General features: G+C 44.0%; 6 protein-coding genes across 9 annotated transcripts; 3 read left to right on the top strand and 3 right to left on the bottom strand.

Moving 5' to 3' along the window:
• Positions 1-63: 63 nt before the first annotated feature.
• On the bottom strand, positions 64-2,063 carry trmt10c (tRNA methyltransferase 10C, mitochondrial RNase P subunit). The gene is given in 2 exon segments (XM_084667879.1): positions 64-418; positions 421-2,063. Coding segments are annotated over 2 exon segments (1,647 nt in total). The 5' UTR covers positions 1,822-2,063; the 3' UTR covers positions 64-172.
• A 236-nt stretch (positions 2,064-2,299) lies between these two features.
• Positions 2,300-3,700, top strand: txnl4b (thioredoxin-like 4B). Its single transcript, XM_084668095.1, has 3 exons — positions 2,300-2,508; positions 2,865-3,016; positions 3,166-3,700. The coding sequence occupies exons 1-3, from the start codon at positions 2,377-2,379 to the stop codon at positions 3,329-3,331; spliced, it is 450 nt and encodes a 149-aa protein (XP_084524221.1). The 5' UTR covers positions 2,300-2,376; the 3' UTR covers positions 3,332-3,700.
• A 44-nt stretch (positions 3,701-3,744) lies between these two features.
• On the bottom strand, positions 3,745-4,875 carry LOC146260968 (cotranscriptional regulator ARB2A homolog). The gene has a single exon (XM_084668094.1). It carries the CDS (start codon positions 4,829-4,831, stop codon positions 3,884-3,886), a length of 948 nt encoding a protein of 315 aa, XP_084524220.1. The 5' UTR covers positions 4,832-4,875; the 3' UTR covers positions 3,745-3,883.
• A 365-nt stretch (positions 4,876-5,240) lies between these two features.
• Positions 5,241-7,119, top strand: mrpl16 (mitochondrial ribosomal protein L16). Its single transcript, XM_084668417.1, has 5 exons — positions 5,241-5,461; positions 5,652-5,723; positions 5,995-6,143; positions 6,248-6,541; positions 6,694-7,119. The coding sequence occupies exons 1-5, from the start codon at positions 5,392-5,394 to the stop codon at positions 6,883-6,885; spliced, it is 777 nt and encodes a 258-aa protein (XP_084524543.1). The 5' UTR covers positions 5,241-5,391; the 3' UTR covers positions 6,886-7,119.
• A 387-nt stretch (positions 7,120-7,506) lies between these two features.
• Positions 7,507-10,019, top strand: cenpq (centromere protein Q). 4 transcript variants are annotated; one of them, XM_084668415.1, is made up of 9 exons: positions 7,508-7,667; positions 7,869-7,967; positions 8,085-8,136; positions 8,248-8,344; positions 8,419-8,487; positions 8,582-8,711; positions 8,787-8,903; positions 9,006-9,080; positions 9,531-10,019. In XM_084668415.1, exons 2-9 carry the CDS (start codon positions 7,869-7,871, stop codon positions 9,702-9,704), a joined length of 813 nt encoding a protein of 270 aa, XP_084524541.1. In that variant the 5' UTR covers positions 7,508-7,667; the 3' UTR covers positions 9,705-10,019. The 4 variants fall into 4 exon arrangements, with proteins under 4 accessions (XP_084524538.1, XP_084524541.1, XP_084524540.1 ...); XM_084668414.1 differs by having other exon boundaries at positions 7,811-7,967; XM_084668413.1 differs by having other exon boundaries at positions 7,795-7,967.
• A 43-nt stretch (positions 10,020-10,062) lies between these two features.
• Positions 10,063-11,687, bottom strand: LOC146260965 (C3a anaphylatoxin chemotactic receptor). The gene is made up of 2 exons (XM_084668411.1): positions 11,524-11,687; positions 10,063-11,382 (listed from the first exon to the last, which is right to left on the bottom strand). The coding sequence occupies exons 1-2, from the start codon at positions 11,668-11,670 to the stop codon at positions 10,441-10,443; spliced, it is 1,089 nt and encodes a 362-aa protein (XP_084524537.1). The 5' UTR covers positions 11,671-11,687; the 3' UTR covers positions 10,063-10,440.
• Between the last annotated feature and the right edge of the window lie 7,243 nt (positions 11,688-18,930).

Genomic DNA, 18,930 nt, shown 5'->3' with positions numbered 1-18,930 from the left:
GATCATGCTATATTCGTAATGTGATTCTAACGGTGCATAAACCAGTAATGTCAGCACACAAAAAAACTTTAATTTACATGCTTTACTTTCATCTGTATGCATGTAAACAATACGTCAAAGTTCATTTTAGAACCACATACACACATAATAAGGATGAGTCTGGGGGTCTTGGTCATGGGCTCTCGTCTTTCCACCAGTTGTTCTCCTTCTTGCCCGAGCTCCTCCGTTGTTCCTCCATCTGGCTCTTCAGGGATGTCCGGACTCTGCTGGGTGGTTTGTTTTCACCTCCTGTCCATGCCGTTCCATCCCTCTCTCTACGCCCAGCGGTGTCCTTGTAGGTGTTTGAGGATCTTCTGTCTCTAGCTCCACTATTGACATCATTATCCCTGTCCCTCACCGTTCTGGATCCATCTTTATCCCCCCTCTAAAACCAGGGTCTCTGGTCCTGTAGTGGGACTCCCTACCTGTCCCCTCACTGTTACCCATTCTGCTAGTAGGCCTGGAGGTTGGGCCTTGCCTCTCCCACACCTTCTTCTGCCATGACTGTGGTGCCTGCGGCTCATGCTGCGTTGGGTGAAAACCATCGTGTTTCCTCTTGGGTACAAACTCCAGCGCCTCCTGCCAGCTGCCCGTCTCCTTCACGGTCAGCAGGATGCGGATCATCTGGTCCAGGGTCAGATTCTTGGCACCGATCTCCCAGTGGAGGAACTCGTCCAGAGGGAGGCGTGCGGTGGCGAGGTTCAGACGCTTGGCGTTGGCCAGTGACAAGCCCGTCTGGATGGAGCGGTCCACCAGCGAGCCCACGATGTAGACCTTGGAATGGTCAAAGGTGCGGAGGACGTTGCGAGAGTCCGCGGTGAGGTACACGAGCCGTTCGGGGGGGAACATGTCCACATAACTCTGAGCTGTGGCGGTGATGAGCAGCCGTTCCCAGGCGTCCGCGCCGTAGCGTTTGATCAGCTCGCGCTGGTAGCCGCTGTCGGGCTGCAAGTTGCAGAAGTGCAGGTGGAATGGCTCTTTGGCTCTGCGGTTGGAGCCCTCCACCTCCAGCAGCTGGGAGACAGTGTTCTCCGTTTCCCGCTTGGCCATGCTCTGCTCGTAGCTCATGTCGAACACTAACGGCTGGCCGAACACCATGGACTGGGCACTTCGCCAGGCCAGCAGCTTGTCCAGAGAACGCCCCCAGAACTGCAGGAGGAAAGTGTTCTTCAGTTTTTGTCCACCTTCATCATCCATGTCTTCCTCCCCCTCCCCGTTCTTCACCCTATTATCCTCCAGATACACTCTTTTAGCTTTCCTCTCTTCCTGCTTCTCCTTGCGGGCCTTCTTATGGCCCTCCTTGATGGCTAGGTATTTTAGGTACTTCTTCTTTGAGGACTTAGTGGTGAGCTTAGCTAGCGCCAGCAGATCTTCATCTTTCATGTTCTCTGGTACCAGCTTCCCAGCCTGACGCCACATCATCACCAGCTCGCGGGTGGCCTCCAATGAGGAGTCCTCACCTGCATCTTCGGGTCCTTGTGATGCAAGGCCTTCTTCACCACACTCTGGTTTCTCCTCCATAGACACTTGTGATCTCATAACAGACTTCCAAATGTCCAGGTCAAGTTTCTCCACTGGTTGATCTGTCTGTTGAGTTTGGGGGACATCTTTTCTCAATGAAACGCACGTAAAAAGGTGTCGAGTCGGTGATCTTAAGGAGCATAGTGGAGCAGTGCAGGGATGTCTCAGCAGTTTAATCACATGTGTCTTAGCCAGTTCTGGTACCAGAAGACGGCAGTGTCTGCTGAGTTTATGCAGAAGCTGCGGGCCAAGGGACCGCATCGTTTCCTTCTTTCTAACCGAATGTTGTTTCTAGTCGCCTCACCAATAAGTCACGTCCCGGTTGAGAAGAAGCAATACCCGTTTGTTTTCCATCGTCGAATACAAAGTACCCCTCACTATCCCTACAGATTTTAATCATACATTGTCTACACTGAATACGCTTGCTGGTGCAGACAACTGAATCGCTAAGATTAGTGTACACGAGCTAAGTTTGTATCCATGCCTTCTCGACAGAGAAAGGTCACGTTGTAAAACTGTACAACATTGAACTTGGTTGTACTGCTACATATTGGGGAACGGTTTACACTCTACTGGTGTCCAAGTAAAATTAAAACGTAAACAACTGTTTTTTGCAGGTCTAATACGTAGGTGACATTTTCACAGAATATTAAGAAACATATTAATTCACGAGACCATTTGAAAATAGGGGGGCCTTTTTAGGACTACAATCTTAATGACGGGCTCATTGTGGTGTTGCACTAGGCTTTAGTCCGTTACTTCCTTCTGTCAAACGGGTTACATGCACACAAACAGTGTCTCATTTTACATTAAACAATGAGTTTGTTTTTGCCCAAATTGACATGCAAAAATGATATAGACGAAGTTATAAAGGGTGTTGCCGAAAAGGTTTTGGTTCTTCGGTTTGGAAGAGATGAAGACTCGGTTTGCCTCCAGCTGGATGAAATTGTGAGTAGTAGCAGAGTCTAGTAGTTTACATCATCGCGTTAGCTGACTTCATGGTTGCTGGAATTTTCTCTGGACTTACAGGGCAATGAATCACATTTTGTACACTGGCGTTTACTGAAAATGTTACTGTCCAACCAATTGTCTGTATAATAACGTTATTAAGTAAATTACTGACTAATCCGAGGATAATCTTATCCTCTCCACTTTGTATGTTTGGAATTTTAACATTTTTAACCATGAATTAGGTATAGTCTAACTATTCACTGCTGAAAATTATATAGGCTACAAACTTAACTTAGGCTAATTAAAATTGATTCATTTAAGTTTTGTTAATGTTGATTATCTTTATTTTACAGCTGTCAAAAACAGCCCACGATTTGAGTAACATGGCTTCAATATATATTGTGGACGTGGATAAAGCACCGATCTACACGAGATATTTCGATATCAGCTACATACCATCAACGGTTTTTTTCTTCAATGGGCAACACATGAAAGTTGATTATGGGTAAGCCAAGCGAAATATTGTTGTTGGTAATTGATGTTGTACATCGGTTGTGTAGTTTAGAAGTACTGTTTGAATCAGTCAATGTCCTAATACATTACCGACTGATAAAACTATTAGGATTAATGATATAACTGTTTTGTTGTCATCAGGTCCCCAGACCACACCAAGTTTGTGGGAAGCTTTAAGACCAAGCAGGACTTCATTGACCTGATTGAGGTGATCTACAGGGGAGCTATGAGAGGGAAGATGATTGTGCAGAGTCCCATCGACCCACAGAATATTCCTAAATATGATCTCTTATACCACGGTATCTAGTGTGGAGCTTTGGGTGGCAGAGTACATTTAATAGTGTCACTTTTGTAGAAGACTGAATATCTCGATTTGGACGTCTTTAATGCACTAGACATTCATACAGTAGAGCTGGGTTCAACTCACTTTGTCAGGTGTAATGTTTGACAATCCCAAATTTAATGCAAAGGCCTTAAACAGTCTAACATCTGTTATGTTTCCTGTGGAAATGCTAAAGTAAAAAGAAACTGAGTTTTTCATACTTTTAGCTGCTTCAAAGACTTTGTATCATTGCTGCTTGGATTTTCCATTTATTTTGTATTATAAATGCATTGTTTTGTTTGATAATTTGGTTAATGCCATGTTTGCAAATTTGTATTAAATATCTCCATCAATCCTCCGTATGAATTTACTATCCACAGAGAATCATCAAACAAAACTAATTGCAGTTAAGTTTTATTATTTTTTAAATGCATTACATTCAAGAATCAGTCAGTTGAGGATTATGATGAGGCTATACTTCATGATTCCCGGGTCTTGAGCTGGATGGGGTCCAGGCTTCTAGGTGTTTATTTGAGATCAAGCGTTAGGTGTGCTGCTCCCCTGCCCCAGACTCCTGCTCCTGGTGACAATACTGAAGGCTGTGGGAGGTATGGGCTGCAGCTTCTTGGAGAAGAACTGGAACACTGATTCCATGCAGACTGCAGGCACAGTGCGTTGGCTCTGGGTCCCGGCAGACACTTGCAGCCCCCCCACTTTAATGGAACCTACATTCTGGTTCAGAGGCTTTGAACTCGGTACCCACCGCCTTGAACAGCTCTGCAGCCAATCACGTGCCTCGTCCCCTAATGGCTGGTGCCACATGTTGTGGGAGGAGTCAAGGAAAGCCACAGCCCACACCTTCTGCTGCACCTCCTGTGAACGCCGACATAGCAAATCTACAAATGCCAGTCCACCATATCCATGGGCAACCACAACAATGCGCTGGTCAACGCAGTGCGTGAGGAGGTGGTCCCACACGCTGCGCACATGCCAACTGGCTGACTCCCCTCTGTCATTATTACCATTTTCATTTGGGTTCATCAACAGCACAGAGTATGACTCCTCAAGGGCTCTCCGTACATAGGGGATCTGGCTGCCCTTCTCCACACCCTCATGGGCCACTGCCCTCCAGCTCCACAGCCCACACTGCACAGTGCCCTGGTCCTGGATCAGCACCAGCAGTTTGTCTGGGTGTTCTAGAGCTCCAGGGCTCAGGTACACAAAGCCCTGACTGAGGCCTTCACTTAGAGACTCAGTTGGGAGATAGAACCTGTGGAGGGTGAAGTTCTCCTCCATTAGTCGTTGGACATGATGGGTGATGAAGAAACACAAAGCCTGGTCCTCTCTCTGGTTAGCCTCAGGATCACCACGTCTGAACAGATACCTGTAAGGATCATTGGAGTCTGAGTGAAGCAGATGGCCATTATCAGAGAAGTAGTATGGAAGGGAAGGGACTGACTGTTCTTTAATTTCTTCTCTATTCATCACTTAAAGAACAAGCAAAGCACAACTGACACTGTTAAACTCCTTTTGTGCCTACTGGAAATGAAAGCAAGTTGAGGCACTTATTTATTGCTCAAATTTCTTCAATTTAGCAAGCTGAAACAAGCTGCAAACAATGTGCAATCACTTTCCCAACCCCACTGCCATGGTCAAATTGGCACATCAATCACCGACTAGAGTTGGGTAAGTCAGACGAGACAAGTCTTTTGCAAAATATGTAATCCTTTGTTTTGATGTGGTATCATTCCATGAGGAACAAGGAAAAATAAAATAATACTATTTTGTCAGGAATAAATCATTTTCTTTGAAATGTTAAACAAACTAGATCTAATCGTGCATCAAGAAAGGAGTTAGCGTTTCTAGGAAATTGTTCGTACACGGCGCAGTTTCATCAGCGTACCGGATGTTGATCGTACTCAGAATGGTGGCGACCTTGCACAATGCGTGATTCTTGTCAATAAACAGTCGTTATTAGCTGGAGATGGTTCATAGAATAATTTAAACAGTAGTCTGGTTTTATCACCTTTAAAAAAGGAAAATACATGATTTCCTTGATCAAATCCGCTGTTTGCGGAGTGACCAATACAGCTGGTAGGATTGCGGGGCTCCAAGGTAGTCATCTCAAGTCTATCAATGTTAACGCTTGTAACGTTAGAACTACTAGCCAGCTTGTACTTAACCAAAGTCAACTAGGCTAACGATACCGTTACTGTAAACCGATATGATAAAATCAATACTATATTTTGGGAATGTGTTCTAAAAGTGTGGTTGGTGTATTTGCATATTGTCACACATTGTACAGGTGCTCTGCAAAATCACTTGAAGGTTCTCTCGGTCGGGATGAAGACGTACGAGATTCCACCTGACTACAGCGGTAATCTACACTTTACTAATCAAGCTTCATTGGTCCCTCTCAACAATTTACTCATAGTAAATTTAAGTGTATATTAGATACAGCGAGCACCTTATATCATTATCCTATTACGAGAAATATGGGCAACACGTCGGTAAAAACAGACTCATCATGGTACGGTCTTGTCCGTGAATTGCAATGCCATGTAATGCAAGTTTGCACTCTTTATTTTTTGCTAAATTTCTCTGCACTCTGGGCCAAACCCATGACCCCTTTCTCCTTCCCCCTATAGATGTCGTGCTGCCTGAACGACCCAAACTCAAGTTCATGAACAAGGTGCCTAACTTGAAGAAGGCCAAGAAGGAGATGAAGAAGCTCCGGGATATCCAGGGTCCTACTAAAGGAGCGAGCACCTTCTCTAAAGGCCAATATGCCATAGTGGTATGTATGCGTGCGAAGACTGAATATTGGTAGCTGGTACAGATGCCGAATCATTGGAAAAGGCCAACTACATCTGATGCATTCTTTCTTCTCCCTTTGCTCAGGCCTTGGGAGGGGGGTACCTCCACTGGGGCCACCTGGAGATGATGCGTCTGACTATTAACCGGCGGATGGATCCCCGCACCACTTTTGCCCGCTGGCGCATCTTTTCCCCCTACAAGCCCATCACTCGCAAGGGCCTGGGACAACGCATGGGTGGGGGCAAGGGAGCTATCGACCACTATGTGACCCCAGTGAAATATGGCCGCCTGATTGTGGAGGTCGGGGGCAGGCTAGAGCTGGGAGAGGTAGAGCCTATTCTGAAGGAGGTTGCTAAAAAGTTGCCCTTTCCTGCCAAGGTAAAGATTAGTCTAGTGGCTCAGTGGTGTTGGAGGTTAATCTCCATCTTTTGGGAGATGAATTCCTTTTACTCTTTCTTTTCTTTGTTGTTGATGTAGAATTGGATTAAGTCTAGACGATTCTTCATTCCAATATCTATGTTTTTGTCTAGGTGATGAGCAGGGAAACCCTGGAAGCCATGAAGAAGGAAGAGGCAGAGATGGTGCAGAACAACCAGAACCCCTGGACCTTCCAGGAAATCGCCCGCTCCAACATGTTGGGCATAAGGAAGGTACTGAGCCCATTTGACTTGAAAAACAATGGACGCTTCACTGGAAAGTTTCACAACCCTGGGAGGGTCTGAGTTGCAAAGACTGTGTATATTCACATACAGATGGACTGTGAATGGACTCTGGAATACCAGAGAACCTGCCCTTGACTATTAAAGTCAATCTATTGCTACTTGTTATCTGTGGACATTTGTCTATCCACCATGGAAGAAGAACGGTCCCAGGAACATTCATTTGTAGCAATGAGTCTGAGCTGGTCCAGCTCAATTTTGTTTTGTTACAAAAGAAAATAAACATGTAAAAACATTTATTGTGGTGGGGGCTTGATTGTTGTAATACAAATGGTATATGATTCACATTGATCACACATTCAACATACTTTGTATTGGGACATACTTTTTTTTTCTTGCATAGTAAATCGTATGGTAGTATTGAGACGGTCCCAGGGATTGAGGGAGGACAGAGCCATGTAAATATGATCTAGTTTAGGGAATGAGCCAACGTGCGGCAAAGAGTTTGAGATTTGAGCGTTGTTTTCTGGGACGAAAAAAAAGTTGATACCTTTTCAACTTGACGCTAGGGCGCTGCAACCAATCAACGGACGCATTTGGAAACACGTGCTGTCCTGTCTGTTTTGTAATTCTCACCATGTCCGAAATGTGGAGCCGCACTTGTGCGCGCATGCGCAACCTTTCTAAATTGAACTGCACTTTACCGCGAAACTGGGTCTGGTGCTACTCGTTTGCAAACATCTCGCAAATAATCAGCAACACACTTGTGGTATTGAGAAGTATATTGCAGTGCCGTTGAGAGAAGAGATGTGACATGCTAGTTTAAACATTTAGATACATAACATGTGAGTATCTTACTAAGCTAGCTAACTGTTTTGTTTTTTTAACCCTCTTTTTTACAAACTCGCTTTAGCCAGTTTGCTACTACAGTAGTAGCTAGCTATCTCGAATTGTCTAATATTTGCTATCTAGCGTTACGCTATCTTAGAACCAACGCACAGCCTACATTTCGGAACTTTCTGTGACTCGAGCTTCTGACTGATAAGATGAAGCCTGCCCGAGGATCTCAACGACCCCCGTCTCAGGCACCGAACACTAAAATCAAGGAGCCAGCTGGGAAGCGGCGTCATCAGAAAGACCCTCTGGTAAGACGGTGAACCCCATGAGTGAAAATCTTTAAATAAAATCCCACAGCTGCTATGTTTATACTAATATTACATGCAACTGTGTTAAATATTTGTTTGTGTATCATCATCAAATAGAGGCCAGGGACCAGCAATCAAGTAAAGCACATTAAACCACAGAAGAGGAAAGGTGGGTAGTGAGGAGGGGACCTGCTGAGGTTAATGCTGGTAAGCGGGTGTGACCTCAAATCTATCCTCATGACTCATTTGGAATGTGTGCTGGCTTTTCTTCTGTTTGCAGTTTCAGCCTCTAAGAATGTCAAAGGGCAGGAGAATTGGAAGCCCATGTCTATATCCTCCATTACAGCTTTGGAAAATATGTTGGACCTATCCCTACTGTGAGTGCCCAGTGCATGGAGTCATTGTACATTTGTAAATAACTCAAATGACTGATGATAACCCTCATCTTCAGGTCTGTTATAGCTCGGATAAGGACTGAGAAAGAGGAAGTACAAAAACATCTTAACACTCTGAAAAAAAGGTGAGAATTGAAGTAGTGACCAAAAACAGTCTATCGCATTCATCTGCAAAACCCGGATTGCAGACACACTAAATCTGTAAGCACGCTGTTCCAGGTTCCTTGCCAGTTGTGTGGAGCTCCCAGTTCCTGTCCAGAAACGTGGAGAGATAGTTCATGCCTCTCGCCAGCACCAGGAAGAGAGCAAGAAGTCCACTCAGGGCAAGCAGACTTTGGCCACACTGGAGGTGAGAGAAGGGGCAAAGAGGAGAGGCACCATTCCTGTGCTGATATACTTTCTAAGTATGTGTGTGTGTCTCAAGGAGGACTTGAGAGCTGTGGTCAACACCCTGGAGCAGATGGAGGAACAAACAGCCTCCCTGGACCACGAGTGTAGTAAACTGAGACAGCAACTGGAGGAGAACGAGGCGGCCCAGGAGGTACACACACACAGACACACCACACAGATGTACAGATAGGCACGTAACTTTTTCGCATAATGTATTTTCAGAAATGAAGAAACGCTTGTTTTGTTATCTCAGGTCCTGTTGTCTCAAAGAGAAGCCCTGAATCTCCGCCCTCTTCCCCCACGCAAAGACAGCCAACCAACCCTACAGGTAGGGTCTTCTTCTTCAGCCCTAACATGCACACACGCAACACCGATAAACATCTGGGTTGTCAGTCAGTGTTCAGAGGAAAAGGAAGTGGCTTGTCATTGCTCATACCGGGAACAGGAAGGTCATTTCACACCTTGTATGCCGCAACATGAATGTATGCTTCAACATGAATTTTGCCAAAGCATTCTGCTGACAAAGCCTTTGTTCAACAGACTGTTGCATAACCTGTATATTTGAGAATAACAACTCTGATATTTCATCATGGCATATTCGTTTTGGACCCTGTCGGTTCACACAATATTGTTAAACACCGTGTCAAATGTGGTTGGAAGGGTACTGTTTGTAGTGTGTATGTCTTGACTGTACTGTACACGACGTCCGTACCATCCAACACCTCACACAGACTCGTTACAAATGGCCGTCATAAACCTAATCCTCCCCTTCCCACAGGAGAAGCTGCTAGACCTCATTCCCAAGGCAGACAGGGCCGCCACTGCCCTGCGACTGGGGACGGCACTCCAGAACGGCCCTATCCAGAACACCATGGCTCTGATGAAGCACGTACACAGACACACTGACCATCTCCTGCCTCCTCCTGCACACCTGACCAATAGCAATGGCTAACCAGGGGTTGTGTGACCTAACCCTCTGATAGTGAGTTTCGTCTGCCCATTCCATTTGATCAGATTGGATTCAATTACCAATCCAGGGCACCAATCTTTTTGATAAATGATTTTAATTCATTCCAATAGTACACGGTATTACAAACGTTGAAGGTTAGACATGTATTTAGTTCACTTTGATCAACTGAATATCTGGTAATACCTTGTTTATAGGTATAATATACCATCCAAGTTTGTATGTGGCTTCAAACATGTTAACTCTTTTCTATTACTTAAGTATTACAAAGTATTACAAAATAAACATTTGTTAAATAGATATTTTATACTGCTTTTATTGATTAATACAACATGGAAATACAACAATGCAAATGGATAGTGCAAAAGAGCATCAGTGTTTCCAACTAATGCAGAAAGTCGTTTGGTCCACAGTGTTGTCCAGCTCAGCATGTGCCAATATCTGAACACATTGGGTTTGTGTCACATAAAGAAATAAAGTCTATTATGTTGACCTGGGTAATGTCCACTTCTTTAGTAACTCAATATGTGGTGCCTCATGTCAACATGGAGATTCCATATTGCATTTGGTCTGCTCAGCTGTTCAGTAATACAAAATGTTGCCCAGTCACAGTGAACAGTAGGGCAGAACTTCAAAGGCATTTACCCACAGAAGCAATGCCAACATAGTCCAATCCAGTGTGTAATGCGCAGGGGACAAAAGATTCAGGCTTTCGGTTCTGCTAGATCTGGGAGTTACCCCTCCGGAGTGACTTCCTACGAATGGATTCTGAGTCGTCAAACACCCGCTCGATGGTGGAAATGAGGGATGCCTTCACGGCCCGGCCCAGCCCACGGGCAGCGAACACGTACAGGACTGGATTGAGGGCACTTTTCAAATAGACCAGGAACAGAGAGATGTATGTGGCTTTCAACGAGGCTCTGTACAGCCCTGCCAGCTCTGGGCGCCCATAGGACAGAGCCCGCAGGAATCGACAGGTGAAGTACGGCACCCAGCAGGTGAGGAAGAGGAGCATCGTGAGGAAGAGCACACGGTACAGCCTGAGAATCCTGGCTGTGGATGCTGGTGACGATGAGGATGTGGGCGTGGCTGTGTCGGCCTGTCTGGCAGAGAGCAGCACGGCGACGTTACTCCCCAGGAAGACCAGCAGCGGCAGCAGGAAGCCAGCCAGTGTCTCTATAACAAACAGACCCATATTGGCTCCGTCGCTATCCCAGCACTGTTGGGTGCTGTTTATCTCCTTTAAGGTGGCAGTGTGGAGGTAGGGCGCAGCCAGAGCGGTGGCCAGAGTCCACAGGAGTCCACAAGCCAGGGGCACCGCCCAGCGTGGTCGCCGGAGACTTGCCCAGACAGGCCGGAGCAGACACAGGCAGCGCTCCAGAGCCACGGCGCACAGCAAGAAGGCAGCGGCATAGAGGCCCAGGCAGCGCAGGAAGATCACCAGCTTGCAGAAAGCGACGCCGAAGGGCCAGCTGTAGCCATGGACCAGGTAGCCCAGGGCCAGCGGCGTCCTCAACAGCAGCACCAGGTCGGCCAGGGCCAAGTTGACCACGTACACCCGGAAGCTGTTGGCGCCTCTGCTCTCGCCCCTGCTCCCACGCCGCTCCAGACGGCCTCGCCACGCCAACGCCCACACCACCAGCCCGTTCAAGGGTATGCCCACCTGGAAGCAAACAAAGTCATCTGTGTCACATTCGAGGGGGTACCTCCGTCGGATTCAGTTTGATTGATTACCAGGACCTGCACATATCTTGACGAACCAGTTCAAACAAGGGTGAAGGAATGGTGCTTTAGGCACACCTACCAGAAAAATTAGGATGGTGGCCACCATCTGGACGACTCGGCCTGCCTCAGCCTGCAAAACCTCCGGGCTGGGCTTAGGCCCAGGGGTGGACGAGCGGTTGGCAAGGACATCCAAAGTGAAAGTAGACGGGGTGGGACTTGAAGACATTTTTATCAGATGTTGACCTTCTGAGAAGAGAGAGGGAACAGTTACATCACGCATGGGTCCAGACGTTTGTGGCAACATCCTGCTATGAGGAAAAGATCGAAACACTTTCACAATGGTTTTGTCAGTTTTTGTTCGTTGTTGAATTAGGAACATTAAGAACAATCTTAATGACATCCGCTTACTCTACCAGAATCTTCCTTTTCCTCAGTTTTTATTTATTTGAGGAGCACTGTGACACAACATATGAGTTGAATGTACACCTCAGCTATGAGTTCAATGTAAGGAATACTTCGAATATTCACTTCAGCAATATGTTCAATGAAAATAATGATGACACTTGACTACATGCCTTCACTCATATTGTTGCCTGAAGCTAATACCTTAGTATACTGCGGTGACACGCTCCCTGCTCCACATTGTGGTATTAATGATAAAGTATTATTTCCCCTCCGTTGATAATTACAAGCTTAATCATGGGTTCTTACAACAACCATATGTATGTACAGGACCAAAACCAGCTTTCACTTCTCAAAGAGAATACTTCACCTGCATTGTTAAATAGACTTACTTATCGCACTTTTCCAGAGCAGGCTTGTCCACACCTATCACAAGTGAATGCCAGGAATGAGACTTGCACACACCTTCATTGCTACACCTCTACCACTACCACAAAGGAAATATTCACTTGTGCCCAGCTATTTCCCGACTGCTTCTGTGGAAGCCTTATCAGTTTTATTGACAGGCTTGCCCAGCTCAGAGTGGACAGAAGGTGTTTAGCTAAAGACTATTTCAAACCTCTTTGACTCATTAACATGTTGTAATTAAAGTACGGTCAGGAAGATTTAGTTTTTGTAGGTACATTTTTTGGAATGTAAAGATTATGTTGCTTACCTGCTTCTACGTCTGTAGACAATAAAGAGGGAAAGAGAAAAAGAGAGGGAGGGAGGAGGGAGGGAGTGAAAGAGGGAGGATGAAGGCAAGTTAGGGAGGGCCTTCTTACCTAGTAGTCGAGAATGTGTGTTTCTTTATGTTTCCTGTTTAGTATCTGATTTGGACAGTGATATGAAAGATGATCATCGACACAAAACCTTTTACAAGAACAGACTCTTTTTATACTTCGTATGCCATTTAATTCATTTAATTAAGTAGGCAGTGAACAGTTGCTCAGTTGTGGTGAAATCCTGTTGTTTGAGAACGTGTAAAATAAAGAAAATAAAGAATTACGTGAAATGATTTGGTTACCACCCCCCCCCCCCACACTTCCCCACACACGCAGACACACATGCAGACACACAGACGTTTATTCTCTTGTTTCACCACATGGTGGCGCTGTGTGCTCTAGTCATGACTGCATGTAGAGGTCTGTGTTGTTCCTGTGCTCCGGCACCTCTGTGCGCCACCTGGGAAGCTTGTATGAATGCTGCATGTTTGTCAGAGACAACGTTTAAATGTCAGTGTGTCAGGATCTGAGGCAGCAGTGCTTTCCCACTCTGAGTGGATGTGAATGTGTGAATTCCCCACCCCAACGGATTCATATGAGATCATTTCACTTTCTGACGGTTCGGTTCATGCACTTCCTTTAAATGATAGTAATGATCAGCGCATGCATCTATCTGTAAATGTGGTTGTTATCTGTTGTTATTAGTTTAAGTGCATTGATCAAATAATGAGTGTACTGGTGTAACAGTTTTAATCATCACTGACAGTTTAACTTTGCTTGTCATGACTCATGGCTCACTTTCCTATGGTTGTTTGTTGAGTTTGTTTTGGTGTTTGTCCACATCACTCTACTGTACTCTGTTGATCTAGAGTACCTGGGGATACTTGGGCAAATGTTTTACAAATGAAGACCCACAGGGGGTCAGCTTGGGCACCTTGTCCCCTCGCTACAGGAGACCCACAGGGCTCTGTGCTGAGACCCCGTCTCTTCTCCGTCTACACCAGATCACCTGACTTGGTCACCAGATCACCTGACTCGGTCATCAAATCACAGAGCTTCTCTAACCACTGCTGTGTTGACGGCATTGTGCTGTTTCTCTCCATCCCACCCTCTGCTTCCCAAGTCAAACAAAGATTGACGTGTCCTCATGGGTGTGCTCCCAGAACCTGATCCCTTACAAGATGGAGCTACTTTCATCCCTGCCAAAGTCATCCCAAGCAAGAGGGCTCTCCATCACTATCTGAATCTCTGTGTCAGGCTTGAAATGCGAAATTGTTCTTGCTACACTGTGCAATGTTGTATTGAAGCTCAGATGTTATTGTTGCACTGTAATTGAGCTTATTTTTGTTCATCATAGATGAGATGTGGTTACTTTGTACTGTGCCTGGCAAATTCAGGCCATTGCTTGACTATCTCCACTGACATTTTATTACAATACTATACACTTTGGATACTATATTTTCTACTGTACTTTATAGATGCACTATTTTGTGTGTTGCTTTGGATAAAAGCTTTTTCTAAATGACTATAATGTAATATCATGCAGGAGATTGCTGGGCAGAACTGGGTGAGTCATCAGCACTGATGGGGGCACTCCTGAGGAGGCAGGCAGTGCTCCAGAGCTCTCCTCTGGAGAGAACATTCCAGATTTTCCCACACATGCCATTTTTATTTGCGATTATAGTTTGTGGAGTAGGTTTAAACAGTTTTCAATGTTATCTTCAGCCTGATCCCTCATCCACTCGTATAGACTAGACTGCCAAGTATTTAATAATGACTTTTGTTACTATCCAACTGGGAATGTGGTTTCCCTTTGTTTGTTGCAATCTTGAATTAGGTTGTAATATGGACTTCCCCGGCATAGAAAGAGTTAAATAGTGTTACTTTGCTGTGAGTCCATCCATGTTTTGTTGAGCTTGGTGACATGACTGGCCCGCACATATCTTTGACCTAAACACTTTCAAACACATTTGAGATTCATTCTAACTCCTTCTGCCAGCCAGGTCAAATCACCTAACGTCAGTGCCCAACTTTCCCTAATGCTCCTGTGGCTGAATGGAAGCAAAACCTGAGTCAATGTTCTTTGGAAAGACTTCCCAAAAGAGTGAAGAGTAACAGAATCAGAGTGACAACCAACCCATGTTAATGTCCTTTGTTTTGGAATGAGAGGTTCAACATTTATGTGTCTTCAAACTATTGGCAACATATAGTGGATGTGTACAATTTCTGTCATTCAAACAATACTGGGAATTCTGCCCTCTCATGGACAAACCCCTCTTCTCCAAATCCCCCGTTTTACACATAATGTGACTCAGAAGCAGGAGATTGCAACCCCCTCACCTGCACAGTGCTGCCACAAACCCTGAGCAGATACTGGAGCTCTTTTCTCATGATGCCCAGTCTTGGTTTGACAGCCAAACTGGTTGGGTGAGTGAAAATGAAAGTGGGCACTCACAGATGGGTTCTTTTCAAGATTAATTTTTAGTTTTTTTAAAAAGGAGTACAAAACCTTGTTGCTATTTGAAAGTTGGAACTCAATATAAATGCAGTGGGAAGTTTGAAAAATCTTTGCAATTATCATCTTAAAGAGAGCTGAGTGTGCTGTTTCCAGTGTAGTATCAAACAGATATCAAAGTAATTTGTGGGGTCATGGTTTAAGAGGCTGTGTGAATCAGTATGTGTGGATTGGTAATTTCCTCTCTGTGTATTTCCCCTTGGTACTGCTTTTTTTATTCACAGAGTACTTGGTGATGGACCTGCCAAACACACACAATCACAAACACATACAACAAAAAGTCATGACGTACTATATGGGTAACAGGAAATTGTATCTCATGTGTGCTCTATAAAGTGCGACCCACGTATGACAGGAAAAGAGAGCGGAGTGCCCACGTGGAGAATTAAGGCTCATAGACATTTCAAGAATGAAATACTGTAAAGTCTAGACTAACTTTCACCGTAATTTCAGTTCTGTATATTGTTAGAATTTCTGTTCAGTTGCAGTTTCTTCAATTTTTTCGCGTGGCAGAAATAAAAGTTGTACTCATTTCTAGTCAGTAGGGCAAAGCAAATGTTTGTCTGAGAGGGAGAGCTTGTGTGAAACTGTGGCAAGAACAATGCGATGCCTCGAACTGAGAGCCATGCCTCTTTGTATGTGTGGTTGACCTTGAATTTCCCAACTGCCAGGGAGGGTCCCTAATGTATCTAAGTCTCCCCCACCCTCTTTAGTTCCTTAAATTCTTCCCCCTCCTTTTAGTATTTGTTGTTGACTGTTTACACTTTCAGAATACCTGAAATCCTGTTGTATTGTAATGATACTAATGATATTTTGTTTGGAAAAATATACTTGAACTGCTCCACTTCCACTTTAGTTAATCTCAAAGTTATCGAACGGTTGAGTACTAAGTATTGTAAAATCTATTGTACAAAATAAATGATTATGACCTAGCATTTGCACATGTCCTGAATAAGTGAATAGAAACCAAAGACAAAATTGAAATGAGTGTGCTGTTCATTCTAAAGCAAGACAGGTGTGAGTGCAAAGGGAATGTACCTTAGCTATCCAGAGATGAGTAGCATTGATGATTGTTAGGCTACCATGGAGACACATTGAAGGGGAAGCTAAATTCTGGGTCAATCCAGGCAACATCTTAGATATGAGAAAGGGTGCAGCATGTACAGGCCAGTCATTTGCAGAGAGGGGTCTGACCAAACCTTTCGCTGTAAAATCCCCAGCTTGAACTGACAATCTCATCATTTTCTTCCTCACTATCATAATTATTATACAATGTCAGAACTTCCCAGGTCATAACAGAAATTCCAGAGACTAATTTATTTAATACCAATGGTCATAATCATAATATTGGAAGTAATTGAAATAACACTGTAAAATTGTATTGTATCTTGGCATTGTGTTTGCTGGTACAAAGATTAGATCATGTGTTTTTTCACTTGTCTTTTAAACTTATCACTGACACACGCATGGCACTCTACACCTCACCCTTGACTTTCCGTGGAGGGGGAATTTAAATGAGTCACACTATACACTATATAAAGGAGATACAGACAAGCTTGTCATTTACCAATGAGAGAGAGAGAGAGAGAGTTTAGGCGTTGAGAAGGGTTTCTGCACTTATGGAGGAATACGTTGATAAAGGAAGTGTTCAGCATCCTGAGGGAGGAAGTCTATTGAAGGTAAAATGTAATACACACAGACACATGACATTACATTATCTACAGCCTTGTGCTTACTTTTCACCAAGGACCTGTGGGGTTTTCAAATCAGTTTTTAATTAACCTCTTATTTAGGCTTTTCAGTGTCATACTACTGCTTACTTTGGTTGATACATGTATTAATATAATTCATTAATTCAGTCATCAGTTATGATACTACTGACCAGAAGAAATTGTGACTATTTTTGCTTTCAGCTGGAAACCATTTGCTTTTGCATTTTTGGGTAACCAACCAAGTATTGGGTTTAATAATTCTCTAAATAATTTTTTGAGAGTTCTGCCAAAAACCAACCTTTTGAACTGCTCAGATAAAGTGTTTGTGGAAAGTATCTGTGGAGGAATATGTAATAATCATTTTTGTACCTAAATCTGCTATCACAGTATGCCACTGGCAAGATCATTGTGGAAGAGTGAGGGGGGCCAGGCCACAGCTGTGCTCCAAATATCTAGAGCTCAAAATGTATAGCACTGCTCAGATAAATGTTGCTCCTTTACTTCAGAATATGAATGGATGTGTGAGCAAATTGTACATTTCATCTTTCAAAGGTAGACTAGATAGAAAAGACTATCAAAGAATGGGACACAGAACAGAAGAATACAAGACACATAAAGTAAAGGCCAAAATAGAACTAGAGTAATGAAAGTACGGAAGTCCTTCATTAATGAGGATATGTTCAGCAGAATATAATAAGTTGGTGTGTTGGTTCAGCAGTAAACAGACTGATAAATGGGAAAACATGTTTGATATTTCCTGTGTTTCCACTGTTGGAAGTGTCATACTGACTGTGATTTGGACTGAGTACCTCGTTGAATCTGTTAGTCACTCTGCTTTACTCTCTAACAGTGATGCACATCACATGTGCATATTTCTCACCCCCTGCAGATCATATGATGTGATGTCGCCACATATCCAACTCCCTCTCTTCACTGGAGGAAACGTAAAGCTGACAGTTGCCAGTCCAATTGTGTCCCATAGTGGGGTTAATGCTAATCGTGATAGGGGTTGTTCTCTAATAGACACCTACCATCTTAGCATTATCCCTGCTCTGGGGTCAGTCTGCTACAGCTAGCACTGCTTTCTGGGAAGGAAATGTAACTAAGGAATAGTGAAACACACACACAGGTACATGCATGTGAATGCACACGCACCTAAGAAATGCACTTGTGCACTCTCCATCACACACAGACGCACATGTGCACACAAACATTTTCTCTCTCTTTGCTCTCTTTCTGTTTCGCTCTCTCTCTCTGTTTGTTTCTCTCTCTACCTCTCTCTCTCTCTCTGTTTGTTTCTCTCTCTACCTCTCACTCTCTCTTTTCTTGTCTGTCCTCCTTCCCCTATATCCCTTGGTCTCTGAGCCAGTTATCCACAACCATAACATATTGTGTGGTGTTAATGCTGTCCATGACTGGGGTGACTGAAGTACAAACTCCAACGTAGCAGCATTCACACCAATACCTCTCTCTCCAGTCAGCAGGATTATATCTGCTCTTTCTCTTGTTTGAGAGCTGTTACTGCAAAAGTAAATGATCCATTTCAACATGTATAGTTACATTTTGTCTTAAATATGTATTTTTTCTGTCTTTGTTTGTCGTTTTTTCTGTTTTCTTATATTTTAATTTTCAACCATAAATTTACGAGCAAATGGAATAATAATACAAGTGAAAATTTAAATTAACAAATGTTTCTCTATTGAATGCAAACAAGTCTTTGTGGTGTTTTCTGTTTGATTGCATGATGAAATTGTTCAAACTAGTCTGGATTAGCCTACTGTAAAGCTTCTCAATAAAGCTTATTAATCGAAACGAATGAGTCTTTTTTTAATGAGGCATTAAACTTCAATAGATTTGTATTTCAATACGTTTGTTCGTGCAACATTTAATACAAATGTTTGCTCCTACATTGAAGAGGGTATTGGGGGTTAACAGACAGCAAAAGTCACAGCAGGGACGTGTGTGGCAGTGAGCAGTTAGCGAAAACGACGCTCCTATACGCAGTCCATGACATGGGCGGACCTATTCTGTTTCACTTGGCCAACGATTTCAGAATAAATCCAAATTCACAGGAATGGGTTTAAGGTCGGATT

Source organism: Hypomesus nipponensis, chromosome 12 (genome assembly GCF_054491055.1).
Source record: "Hypomesus nipponensis isolate SF chromosome 12, ASM5449105v1, whole genome shotgun sequence".
Lineage (NCBI taxonomy): Eukaryota > Metazoa > Chordata > Actinopteri > Osmeriformes > Osmeridae > Hypomesus > Hypomesus nipponensis.
This window is presented reverse-complemented; position numbering and strand designations above follow the sequence as displayed.

Bases quoted from the DNA above. Each gene is read 5' to 3' on its own strand.
- mrpl16 (XM_084668417.1), top strand. From the start codon at position 5,392: ATGATTTCCTTGATCAAATCCGCTGTTTGCGGAGTGACCAATACAGCT. The intron at 5,462-5,651 runs GTAGTCATCTCA...CACATTGTACAG, and splicing joins TAGGATTGCGGGGCTCCAAG to GTGCTCTGCAAAATCACTTG. The intron at 6,144-6,247 runs GTATGTATGCGT...CCCTTTGCTCAG, and splicing joins AAGGCCAATATGCCATAGTG to GCCTTGGGAGGGGGGTACCT.
- LOC146260965 (XM_084668411.1), bottom strand. From the start codon at position 11,670: ATGTCTTCAAGTCCCACCCCGTCTACTTTCACTTTGGATGTCCTTGCC. The intron at 11,383-11,523 runs GTAGGTGTGCCT...GTTTGCTTCCAG, and splicing joins CCACCATCCTAATTTTTCTG to GTGGGCATACCCTTGAACGG.
- cenpq (XM_084668412.1), top strand. From the start codon at position 7,869: ATGAAGCCTGCCCGAGGATCTCAACGACCCCCGTCTCAGGCACCGAAC. The intron at 7,968-8,084 runs GTAAGACGGTGA...ATCATCAAATAG, and splicing joins GTCATCAGAAAGACCCTCTG to AGGCCAGGGACCAGCAATCA. The intron at 8,712-8,786 runs GTGAGAGAAGGG...GTGTGTCTCAAG, and splicing joins AGACTTTGGCCACACTGGAG to GAGGACTTGAGAGCTGTGGT.
- txnl4b (XM_084668095.1), top strand. From the start codon at position 2,377: ATGAGTTTGTTTTTGCCCAAATTGACATGCAAAAATGATATAGACGAA. The intron at 2,509-2,864 runs GTGAGTAGTAGC...TTTATTTTACAG, and splicing joins GCCTCCAGCTGGATGAAATT to CTGTCAAAAACAGCCCACGA. The intron at 3,017-3,165 runs GTAAGCCAAGCG...TGTTGTCATCAG, and splicing joins CACATGAAAGTTGATTATGG to GTCCCCAGACCACACCAAGT.
- LOC146260968 (XM_084668094.1), bottom strand. From the start codon at position 4,831: ATGAATAGAGAAGAAATTAAAGAACAGTCAGTCCCTTCCCTTCCATAC.